This window comes from Nerophis ophidion, linkage group LG09, assembly GCF_033978795.1.
Source record: "Nerophis ophidion isolate RoL-2023_Sa linkage group LG09, RoL_Noph_v1.0, whole genome shotgun sequence".
In the NCBI taxonomy this organism is placed as follows: Eukaryota; Metazoa; Chordata; class Actinopteri; order Syngnathiformes; family Syngnathidae; genus Nerophis; species Nerophis ophidion.
In genome coordinates, this window is record NC_084619.1 from 54488117 (window position 1) to 54501207 (window position 13091).

The following is a 13091-nucleotide window of genomic DNA, read 5'->3' on the forward strand; positions in this document are numbered from 1 at the left end:
AGACAGGCAGAGCACGTGGCAAAAGTTACATTGGCTTGCAGCCGGCAAGTGGTTGGCGCCTGACGAACATCAAAACAACTCACCCGATACCGAGAGAAGGTTATTGCTCATGACGTACAACCACGTGCACCGGCGAGGGAGGAGCTGCAAAGATAAAGAGTTGTGACGTAACCAAGTAGCAACACGCCGCAGAAAGCAGGAGGACAATTATAAACGCTTGTCACTGCAGCATATTCACAACCTCACCTGCTCCATTGTGGTTTCATGCAGCTCGTTAAGGTTCAATGTGTAAATTCCTTCTTCAGCTCCAAATATCAAATACTGGTCTAAAATTTGCAAGAAAACACCACCCGTCAATAGCGAGAAAACAACGTGAAACAAGCGCTCACGAATGCGACGCTCGCGTGTTTGTTACCTCTGGTGTCGGGGTTGATCCAGGAAGTGGCGCAATGGATCTTGAGAGGGCAGCCATTGAACACCTTGGAGAAACATGCACCCATCTGCAAATAAGAGGTGGAAAGAAGGAACAATGTATTTAGGAACGACGGTGTCGTGACTAGTCATGTAACGATATGAAAACGGTTATCATTATTACTGCAATACTGTTGAATGTGCTCAAAAGTACTTACACACACACACTGAAATCTTTTGACCAAGTATTTTTTTTTAGATACTAAAATAAATGCACTGTTAAAAAAACCCATTATTTTTCATGTTTTATGTTTCTTATGCTTCACTGATAGTGTTTCAGTCGTAGTAGTGTTCTAGTGTTTTAATAGCTACTAAGCTTTTATTGGCTTATCTTACTCTGTTCAGTGGTCCTTGCACTCACCGTAAAAAACTCCTCCATCTCATAATATTGTTCGGTTCTAAAAGGGCAAAGCTTGTAGGGTCAATGTGCACAATGGAATATCTTAGTGGGTCAGACAGTAATGTGTTTATGTAAGTTTATTTGGGTGTATGTCTTTTCTTAATGGGAAAGATGTTAATTTCTTTTTTTATTTATGTTAGGATTTAAACCAGCGACCTGGTGCCAGTCAGTCTCTAAGTTTATCAAAGTGCAGTTATCAATCACGTTTTTTTCAAGAATTTACCATTAAAAATTGTAATACTAACCGTCAAAAGTTTGATCGTGGTTATCATTATTACCATTTATCGTTAAGTTGTGTTGCTCCTCCATCAGTGAATCACTCAACAGTACAATTGAACGACAAATCAACTGCAGTACGGTAATGTATTTGTGGAAAGGGTTTATAATTTGCATAATTGGCCAATGATACATGTGCATGTAAATGTAATAGATGCTGTTGGAGAAACCAAAAAACATGAAAGGTGAAACAAATGTGGTTATAATAATGTAAATTATGGACTGTAAGCCGCAACTTTTTCCTGCGCTTTGAACCCTGCGCTTATGAAACGGTGCAGGTAATTTATGGTTTTTTTTCCCCGCTGATAGCCAGAATGCAAAATGTTTTAAAAAAAAGAGCAAACAAATACATTGAATAGCTGTATTGTTTGTGTTAAGGCGCCATCTTTTGGACTAGTTCCTGTTTAGCCTGAGCGTTTAACAGAAAGTACAAGTGCTGATCTGTCTTCTAGCGGTCTATAGCGGTTCTACTCATATAGTTTCTTCATTCATCACTCCAAACAACTTTTGTAAGTTTTACAATATAACTAAAATATTTCTTACATACTAAAGCGTTCCATGCATACATATATGTCTATAGTAATGTAATCTGTTTGGAAATAAAATCTCTCTTTTAATAATTTAACATGTAACAGTGAGCTGTTAATAATTGTGCTGTCTAGGTATCATGTCTTGTCTTCCTAACTTTTGAGTATCATATGGAGTATATGTCCAAGGTGTGTTACCGTAGTCAAAAAGTAGTCTTTACCATTAGGATGAATGTGTCAGTCTTGTCTTTTGTTGAGTCCTACAAAATGTCTATACTGTAAGTTTATATTTTTTTTTTACACATCAGCTGTTTGAGTGTATCTTAATTGTAGTTTTGATTACCAAATTTGGAGGTTTAAAAAATCACTGCAAAATTGCTAATGCCATGTATATGGCAACTCAAATGTAAATTATCATTGAGCTAGCACATTTAGAAAAATTTTGAGCATGACTTTGAGGGAATCCGCTATTAATGCACCGGTTTTCTAATTAGCATGACCATTTACGGATGATTGTGGTAAGGCATTTGGGAGGAACTCTTCTGCACACGATTCACTGCAGGTGTGATTTGTGATTCAATGAAAAGAGTGTACACATGTGTGCGCAGCATGGTTTTATAAATTCAGATTTCTTTTTGAGTATACATACATTGAGGTTTGTGCTTACTAAATATTTAATCCATGAATCTAGTGTGTATAAGGTGCTTAAACAAGCAGAGATACTGTAAATTACATATCGCCACCTACTGTACAAGGTTGTGACAACAAACGACATTTGTTTGAGAGTGAAGGGGAACAGATTGTGCAAAAAGTATTTGTGGTGGGCCGCTACAAAGAAGTTCATGTAAAACACTTTAATGAAGGACAGTGTCACAACAATGAATAACCAGTGTTAGCTGTTTAAATCTGTTATAACTGAGCTTAAAACTGCAGAATATTTAATGAAAGAGACACTTACATGAACTTTGGGCGTAGGTGGGAGCCCATTGCTACTTGGCTTCTAAGACAGACAGAAACAGGAAAAAGCACAAATCTAATATCTCCATTAATACAGTTCTATCTTTTAAACCACATGTGTCAAACTCAAAGCCCGGGGTCAGAGCTTACTAAATGTATTCTGTTTTGACGGAATAAAAATACATGTACTACATGCAATTGCATGTATTTCATTCAATATAATCTAATATTGTACAAAATATTATAATAGCATAGGTAAGAACATAATTCTTAAAATGAAAAAATACTCAAAATATCTGCTTGACTTTTGAATGCATCTGCAATAATAATGTTGTTCATGTTAATAATGTAATGTTGATTACATTTGTTTGAATTTAGTTTAAAAAAGTAGTTATAACCTGTTTAATAGTTTCACGTTTCCTACTAATGTAACAAATATTATATTATACATTAATTAAATATCTGATTGACTAATGAAATCAAAGGAAGTTATCCATTACATTGTAAAATTGACAATACATTTTATGCTAATAAGACCCAAACTGGCTGCTCAGTCGCCAGAATTTTACTGTTAAAAAAACCCAGTATTCTCCCTCCCCCCCATTTACATTAAAACACCGCGAAAAACAACAACCACCACCATCGATTTTACACAAAAAAATGGTCGCTCAATCGCCAGAATTTTACTGTAAAAAATGTGGTATTGTTTTTTTTTAATTACACTAACACACAATAAAAAAAACATTGATTTTCCGCAAAAAAATGGTCGCTCAGCAACAGAATTTTACCATAACCATCAATTTTACGATAAAAAACTTGTCACTCAGGTGTCAGAATTCAACCATAACCATCAATAAAAAAAAACTGTATTATTGTTTTTTTATTTACTGTATACTACAAAAACAACAACAGCACGATTAAAAACTACCCGTTGTGTCACCAGAAGAAATGTACCATTAAAAAAACAGTGGTACCAAAAATACACAAACCAATATCTGATTTCAAAGTAGGGCTGGGCGATATATCGATACACGCGATATATCGCGGGTTTGTCTCTGTGCGATATAGAAAATGACTACATCGTGATATTCGAGTTTACGTTCTCACACAGTTTTTTTAGCTGCGGGCTTTAAACTGCATGCCTCTCTCCCTCTTTCTTGTCTCTCCTTCTCACAGAGTGTAAGCGCACCTTCTTACACACGTCACATACTGTCACGTCATACGTCAAATACGTATACGCCCTCGCCCAGCATAGAGGTAGCAGCATGGGTAACATTAGCTGTGATGCTAGCGAAGCCGTGCCAGTGGTAATACGAGAGAAAGGAGGTGCCAATCTGGTAACAAATGAAGGAAGAATTAATTCCCAAGAAAAACAGCTGGGGGTCCATCGTCTGGCGGTGGTTCGGCTTCAAGGGGGAATATGTCGAACAGACAACTTTAATTTGTCAAGTGTGGGGCACAAGCGTTGCTACAAGAAGTAGCATTATTGCTAATATGTAGCATCATTTGAAAAGTCCCCTGTTAATAACTGTTTAATAAATACAGTTTTGGTCAATTGAATTAGTTGTGATTTCCTTCTCTGCATGAAAGTTTAAAATGAGCATATATTAATGCAGTATGAACAAGAATGTTTTAATGTAGACACGTAAAATCATCATACTTCTGTGATTATATGCATCAAGTGTTAATTCAAGGCTAAGGCCAAATATCGAAATATATATTGTGTATCGCAATATGGCCTAAAAATATCGAAATATTAAAAAAAGACCATATCGCCCAGCCCTATTTCAAAGCAAGTTATCCATTACATTGTAAAAAATACAATACATTTTACGGTAAAAAGGTCCCAATCTGGTCCATTTGATTGCCAGAATTTTATCGTTAAAACAATCATTGTACCCTTTTTTCTATTTACAGTAAATGTCAGCAAAAACAACAACCCTCGATTTTACAAAAAAAGTTGGTCCCTCAGTTGCCAGAATTTTACCATAACCCTCGATTTTACGATAAAAAAATCTGGTCCCTCAGTCACCAGAATTTTACCATAACCATCGATTTTACTATTGAAAACTGGTCCCTCAGTCCACAGAATTTTACCATAACCATCGATTTTTAGATTAAAAAAAAACAACAGTTCTTTTTAGTTACCAGAATTTTACCATAACCATTGATTTTACGATAAAAAAACTGGTCCCTCAGTCACCAGAATTTTACCATAACCATCGATTTTACTATAGAAAACTGGTCCCTCAGTCCACAGAATTTTACCATAACCATCGATTTTTAGATAAAAAAAAAACAACAGTTCTTTTTAGTTACCAGAATTTTACCATAACCATTGATTTTACGATAAAAAAACTGGTCCCTCAGTCACCAGAATTTTACCATAACCATCGATTTTACTATAGAAAACTGGTCCCTCAGTCCACAGAATTTTACCATAACCATCGATTTTACGATAAAAACTCTGGTCGCTCAGTTGCCAGAATTTTAACAGAACCATCTGTTTTACATAAAAAAAACTGGTCGCTCAGTTTCCAGAATTTTACTGTAAAAAAAACAGTAGTATTGTTTTTCTATTTACAGTATAATACTCCGTAAAAACAACAACCATACATTTTCCGATAAAAAACTAACCGCTCTATCACCATGAATGTACGGTAAAAACATTGGTACTATTATATATTAACAGCAATTTGCAGTAAAAGAAAACTAACAAAAAACCCACCGCCAATTATGCGATAAAATCTTGTGACCAAGCTGCCATTCCACAGATTTAAAGAAAAAAAAAGTTTCTTACAGAGTATGTTAAAAAAGTAATATGACCAAATGCATAGGCAGTTATGTAATAATATCCTATCATCCATTTAGAACACAATGTGGCCCTTGGTGAAAGAGAGTTTGACACCCCTGCTTTAGATGATTAAGTCATCTTTGATGCACTTGGTGGTGTGAGACGTGTTCTTCCTCTTACCGGAACGTCCTTCTTGTCTTTCCGTGTGGGTACATTAGGGGGCATGGTGGACTGTCTGTCGGCGGGACTGTCGCGGTCGCCGTTGTGCGAGGCGTTCACGCCGTTCCCTGCGGGACGACAAGGCGCTCAAGCTCAGTTCGGACGACAGTGCGAGCGGACATGTTGAGAGACACACGACATAGAGGACAGCGGTCATTGACTACAAGGAGAATGAGATGGACGGTGGGAGGGAGGGAGGAAGGGAAGAAGGGAGCAGGCTAGTTGAATAAAAACAAAGCATTTCTAGTTGATTAAATGTGGTATTAAGGAATATTAAAGACTGCTAAGTCCATTTCGTTCTCTCCTCTTCCTTCTTCTTGGTTGGAAGCTAAGGGTCACTGGTCATGTTAAATGATTGACAGTACTTAGCAGCCAATCAAGAGCATAACAATTAGTGCGAAGACATAAATAGGCGACGGACAAAAAGAACTACAAACATGAAGACATTACCAGCATTAATATTAATGGGCTCATGGAACAGATAAATCCAGAGGAGAGGGGCGGGGCAAAAGAATCTGAGGTTGCTACTAAGAGGCTGCTCTTACTCTCTTCCTCATCCTCTTTTTCCTGCTCCTCTTTCACCTCCTTCAGCACCTCCCACGCCTCCTCCAGCTCCTCCTCAGTGTGAGGCGTGTGGAGCCACTCCCAGAAATGCCTAAAGCTTCCGTCGTCCTCCGGGGCCGAATTTTCCGCATCCGCGGACGCCGCGGTCTCGTTACCTAGGCTGCTGCGGCGGTGGGGCGGCAACCTCGGGGGTGGCGGCCGCGGGGGCACGTTGGAGGCGGGCTTGGCGGGGCTGGGCGTCTGAGGGGCCGGGCAGCGCTTGATGGTGCTGCCGCCGTCGTCCTCGCTGTGCGATTGGCTGTCGTCCTGTTTGGGCTGCGGCGAGCTAATGGACTTGGGCTAAGGAAGGGGGCGGGACAAATAGAAAGGAAAGGAAGGGGAAAAAACTTGATGTACAAAGCAGGTTGAATTCTGATTTATTTGGATGCCAAAACTACTTTTCTCATAGGAATATAATCTGCTCCAGGGTCAAACTGTCTGCAGTATAACATGGGTTAAACTGAATTCTGTGCAACTGTAGCATTATCTGCGGTATCTTTCCATCCACCCATCCATCCAATCCACAGTATCTATCTATCTATCCATCTATCTATCTGTCTATCCATCATATCTACAGTATCTATCCATTTATCCATCCATCCATCATATCTACCATATCTATCCATCCACGCATTCATCTATTCATCATATCTACAGTATCTACCATCCACCCATCCATCATATCTATCCATCCATCTATCTATTCATTGCCCATCCATCCCTATCTATACTATCCATCCATCTATCCATCATATCTACAGTATCCATCCATCTTTTATCCATAATATCTACAGTATCTATTCATCTATCCATCCATCCATTGTCCATTGTATCTACAGCAGGGGTGTCCAAACTTTATGACTTGGGGACTGCATTGAGCTAAAAAAATTTGGTCTCGGGTCAAAAGCTGACTGCATGTAAAATATTTTTTTTACATATACATACAGTATATACACAGTATATATATATATATATATATATATGTGTGCTGTATATATATATATGTGCAGTATATATATATATATATACATACACACACAGTATATATATGTATATATATATATACTGTGTGTATATATATATATATATATATATATATATACATATATATATACACATACATACACACACACACACACATTAATATATTCAGTATACATATTCAATTAATACAATTGGATATTAAGAATATGTGAACTTTTGACTTCTACCTTGTTTACTTCCTTAAAATTGTGTAATCAATCAGAAATATCAAGCAGCTAAAATGCACCAAACGAGAATAAGTGTGGAGATTGTTTTGCATTTTTCTGATCATGCTTTGTAATGGATGTACATAGGTGTATTTTTTTTTTTTTTATGGTCAATGGACGTTGTCTTTTTTTAAATTTTTATAACATACAACAACATCTGTGACTATATATCTGTTAAAATGATATGCTGTTAGGATTTTTTTTTTTTACACCATGACTAGGGAAATTTGTTTGCATTGGATGATATAAATAAATGCTGTGCATTCAATGCATAAAAAAAAAAAAAAGAGTTTACCAGGAAAAAGTCATGTTGTCCATTAGACGGTGAAAAAAAACAGCATCAAAAATTTTAACAATTTTTAAAAATGAATGCAATCTTCCTGCGGACAAGATTCCTTATTAAAACTCATGACAATATGCCAATATGAAGACGTCAGCGGCTAGTTTGGACACCCCTGATATACAGTATCCATCCACCGTATTTATAGTATCACCAGTATCTATTCATCCATCCATTCATTCATTGTCCATCCATCCATATCTACATTATCTATCCATCTAACCTGGTATCCATGTATCCATCTTATCTACAGTATCTTTCAATCCATCCAACCATCCATCCATCCATCGTACAGCATCTATTCATCCATCCATATCTACAGTATTTATCTATTCATCCATCTTATCTACAGCATTGTTTAATCATCCATCCGTCATACAGTATCTATCCATCCATTCATTCATTGTGTATCCATCATATCTACAGTATATGTCCATCCAATTATTCTAGCAAGAGTATCCACCCATCATATTTACAGTAGCTATCCATCCGACATTATCTATCCATTTATCTATCCAGCCATCCATTTGTCCATCCATTTGTCCATCAATCATCACCTTTTAACTTCGCTTTTCACTGCACTAATGCATGATTAAATAAAATGTCACTAAGTTAATACATCATTAAATATTGTATCTTATGTAAGTGTAAATCCACTGCAAGCAGTAACATGTGACACTCCTACCTTAGGTGGAAGTGGGGGCGGGACCTTCGGCCTCAGGATAGTGTTCATTTTACTACAAATTGAGAAAACAGAAGGACTTTGCATGACAGAACACTCAAAAAATATGAATACACATATTAAAAAAAGGACATCACTGTGGCTTTCACTTGCCATTTTAGGGACCTGGAGGCACCTGGTTGTGCATTGTAGTAATACAAGGTCAAATTCAGTAATTATTTTAATCCATGCACTTTAGAAAATAATTGTCTGTCTACAAAATGACAAGAACAACCACAAGTGCTGGTCTACAAACTACCAAGCAAGCTGGTGGTAAGTCTCTGAGAACAATATTTTTTCACAGAATATTTTGTGTGCAGAGTAGGGTTTGGGCGATAAAACAATATCAATATTTATCGTGATAGACACGTCATCAATAAAAAAAATCTTTCGATAAAATGTTCTGTTTTTTTGTCTTGGTCGTCGGCGGAAGAAAGCGGAAATTGCAAAGCGAGGTCAGTTGCATTAACAAAGGCACTTGCTCTCTGGTCACGAGCAGCGCAGGAAGTAATTAGTGGGAGTGACATGCTTATTGGCAATCAGGTAACAGCGAAGAAATTGTGGATATATCAGGAACATTCACTGACAGTATGGCAGTTTTGGGGATTTTTTTAAACGGACCGTAGTCGGACCAATGTGATCTGTAAATGATGCAAGGCGCTCGTCCCCGCCAAGACCAGTAATACCACACCACCTTAGTTGTGCTTACCTTTTAGAGCACAACCGTAACGTCCTGACACTAATACTGCAGAAAACAGCTTTCACACTTTGCACTATTTTGTTACAATTTATTAAGCATTTCTTTCATATTCCTTATTTTTGCAACTTCATTTTCAGAGCTTATTGGGAAGTGTTTAATGTGATTTTACAATTGTTTTTACATTTATTGTTTGTTTGAGTGTTTTCCATGCTTGTGTTGACATTTCTTTTCCTTTCCGCCCTGATATCTCCCTCTCCATGAGAGACAGGCCCTTTTGGCTACTTTTAAAAGCCTTCTGAAAACCCACTTTTACTTACTGGCTTTTAAGCCAGCATGAGACTTTGAACTGTTTTGAACTGCCTTTTATCTGACTGATTGCTGCTGAGATCATTTTTTCATCTGATATTTTTTATATATTTTACCTCCTGTTTTAAATGACATGTTTAGGAAGTCTTATACTTATACTTTTACGCTTTTTATGTTTACTGGTTTGTGGTGACGAGCCCTTTGTTTTTCAACTTTGGTTGGTTTTGAAGGGCTTTTTGTAAATAAAGGTTGGTATGGTATATCTGGGGGGATTCTGAAATAAAAATGGTAACATATGATATATTTTTTCCTGGTCCTTACTTTTGATAGGTAATATTTTTTTCAAAAACATTCCTTATTAATTATTTTATAAAACGCTTATATCGTGATAGAGTTTTCTGCCATATTGCCCAGCCCGAGTGCAGAATCGATTGTTTGGAGTCAATTCTGGTATAGACCCAATTGTAACCATCAACATGATAGTTGCAGAGATTTGACCCCATTTTGCCTCCTATAAATGAAAATGTAGACCATGCAAAATGGGAAAGCAGGTGGATAATAAACAGAAAACAGAAAAGCCACATTTTTTGAAAATTTGGAGAGTAAACTCAGCCGCTCATCTGAATTTTGACGTAAATGATCAATTCAAACAACATTAAAAAAAAAAACTATTAGAATGAAAAAAAAATGTTTAAAGTCTCCAATGAAGTGAGATTATCCATACTATGCTTTAAGGGGGTTAAATTGAGTAAATCAAGTGCTCATTTTCTCCTATGCAGGTAAAGAAGCATTTCCTAAGCTCTCTGTAAACAATCATGGGGTCGATTGTGTGGGACTTCAATGTTTCAGAGGAAGACTTTCAGCATGCTATTAACTCCAAATGTTCTACAAAGACCACAAGAAGGAAAACATCACGCTTCAACACATCAAACATTATCCCTTAAACGCCGGCGACGCTACGACTGTGTTTTGAAGGCCTGGGGTTTGTTCCTGTGGTCGCGGCGTTTAAAAAGTGCAACAATTTTACCAACTTGAGGGCTAAAGCGATCTGTGGTTTTATTATGGCCCAATCTTTCACCGTGTATTTTATAATACCCGCACTCAGCAGCGATGAAAACTGTCACTGTGTGTACATGTCTGTGTGACAGAGGACCGGGGTGTCCCGTAAAAATAAGACTCTATTGCTGGTTGTATATGTTTGTATACTAATGTCACCGCTTGTTTGTGTTAGTTTAACAATTCCCTTCAATTTTATATAAGATATATTCAAATAAATATTTTGAATCTTATCAAACAAAGATAACCTTATTCATCTCTTATGTAACTTACTTACCTATTTATTCAGAAGTGTTTTATTGATTATTTATTTAAATTCTTTATGTTAAAAATTGAGCACAGGAAGTTAAATGCATTAGAGACAATTATGAAATGGAAAGGGAATAGTATTAAATTAGCTCTGCTTAATCCAACTCCTTTTCGGTTACAATGAGAAACTGGAAATACAGTATGCACTATAATGTAACTGTATGCATGTTTGAAATAAACGAAACCAAAACAATACGGTCCGATACATGGTCAATAATTTTGTAACATAACTACCTCTACCCCATCGATAGCATTACAGGCTATTGTTGGGACAAATCTTGTCAAACTCATCTTTGAGTCATTCTCACCTACGGATGAGCACAAACTACACCTACATTTACATTTACAAAATAATTGATCACGAGACGCAGTAAATTATTTGTATCGGCTTGAAAAAGGATAAATTGTGCATCCGTAAAGATAGGCCTAAAGTCTGTGATTGTTTTGTTTTTAAGTTTCCCCCTGCATACCACAAAATGGTAATTATATTCTGCATACTGTACACAACTTAGGAATGTAACAATATGAACATTGCATATCAGGGTTAGTGTCAACAAAATTGTCACGGTTATTATTATGTGCTCAAAAGTACTCATAAACACTTTTAACCATGTTTTATAAAAAAAAATAAAAAATCAATTATAAATAGCCACACAAACTTTCTTGGTAGAACTAAATATGTTATATAATTGGCTACTTGAGGGTCATAGTTTTTTTTTGAGTGTTAAAAAATGGACCTAATAAGCAAAACCAACCTTTCCTATGTAATGGTACCTGTTTTTGTGTATTTAGGATCTGCATAAGTCCCAAAATTGTGAAATCAAACCATGGAGGGAAGGTGGAGATATTTATAAAACAATCTGGCCTTCCTTCATACTTTCTCCAAACAAGCCATTTGAAATTTGTCCTGTTTTGTGAGATTTTCCTCACTTGTGATATCAGCGGACGGCTCCATATATGGTAGAACTTATCACTTTACCATTTATAAGTGCTTTGCGCGAGTCCGCCATTGTAGTCCAAGTTATACTGAATTAGCAATTTTTTCTCTATCCACTTGTCGTGGGGATACTGGCTCGTACTTGCATATGCAAGCTGCGCTGTGGCCAATTCTGATATAAAGTATCGGACAGTACTAACTTATATCCGTTAAAGGCTCCATTTGGAAGCACTAAAAACTACAACATGGATGAAGGGCAGAAGGCGCATTGGAAGGTGAGCTACGTAAATAAGACCACCCACAAAACAGTGCAATCTGAAAAGACGGTCAGAAAGCAGCTTGAAGATGGTCTGTAAAACAATCTATGCAAGATTTTAACCAAAGAACCACCAGTACATGTTATGTAGACCACAAGGAAGTGTTTTAAATGTGGAAAAATAATCATAATATGACCCTTTTAAATAGATTTATCTTATTCCATTTTAATTAGTAAAATTTTTTTTAATAATAAAGAAAAACGTGCATTGGGAGGATAACATCCGGCTTATGTGGTGTCACTTCCTGTTCTATCACTTCAGGTACTGAATAATCACTGTTTAAAAGAGCACAGCCTCTCGGTCTGATGCGCACAATTTAATATCTTAGTTGCTCAGACAATAATCTGTTTATGCATGTTTAGATTAGGATATGCCGTTTTGTCAATGGAGAAAGATGTTGTCTTTTTTTTTTTCAAGTTAGTATTTAAGCTAGCTAGCATTAGTTCGCTATTAATGAGCAGTGTCACCGGTCCGTGAGTTTATCAGTGTTATCTATCACCGTTTGATAATCATCCATCCATCCATCCATTTTCTACCGCTTATTTCCTTTCGGGGTCGCGGGGGGCGCTGGCGCCTATCTCAGCTACAATCGGATAATCATTTTAATTTAAAACAGTAACACTAACCATGGGAAGTTTGACCCGGTTTATCGTTACATCCCTACATGCGACCATATGTTGGGTTTTATTCAGGTTGGTAAACAAAAGCAAAGAACATTAGACCTTTACTTTTCCACAGTGGAATGTCAATGCTCACTTTTACACAGGCAAAGAACACAGCGCACATCAAAACACGCAAAAACAAAGAAATGCACGGAGATTGCAGGAGGGGGACAAAGCAGCATTCTAACAGCAGTCTATGCAATGAAGCTGCGCTCTGACCTTAAAGTGGAACTGCTCTATTTGGGG

At 36.9% G+C, this 13091-nt stretch overlaps 1 protein-coding gene across 12 annotated transcripts in view; it reads right to left on the reverse strand.

The window, feature by feature from the left end:
• Positions 1-13091, reverse strand: part of LOC133559474 (mitogen-activated protein kinase kinase kinase kinase 3-like) — a 119636-nt gene that overhangs the window by 23877 nt on the left and 82668 nt on the right. For 8 of the 12 annotated variants that reach the window (XM_061911275.1, XM_061911273.1, XM_061911276.1 and 5 more), the window contains 7 exons: positions 8523-8574; positions 6190-6547; positions 5606-5712; positions 2633-2674; positions 416-500; positions 247-326; positions 84-144 (listed from right to left, as the gene is read on the reverse strand). In XM_061911275.1, coding sequence (XP_061767259.1) covers positions 84-144; positions 247-326; positions 416-500; positions 2633-2674; positions 5606-5712; positions 6190-6547; positions 8523-8574 — 785 coding nt within the window. The remainder of the gene's footprint in view (positions 1-83; positions 145-246; positions 327-415; positions 501-2632; positions 2675-5605; positions 5713-6189; positions 6548-8522; positions 8575-13091) is intronic. The other 4 variants (XM_061911281.1, XM_061911280.1, XM_061911278.1 and 1 more) reach the window with 1 other exon arrangement.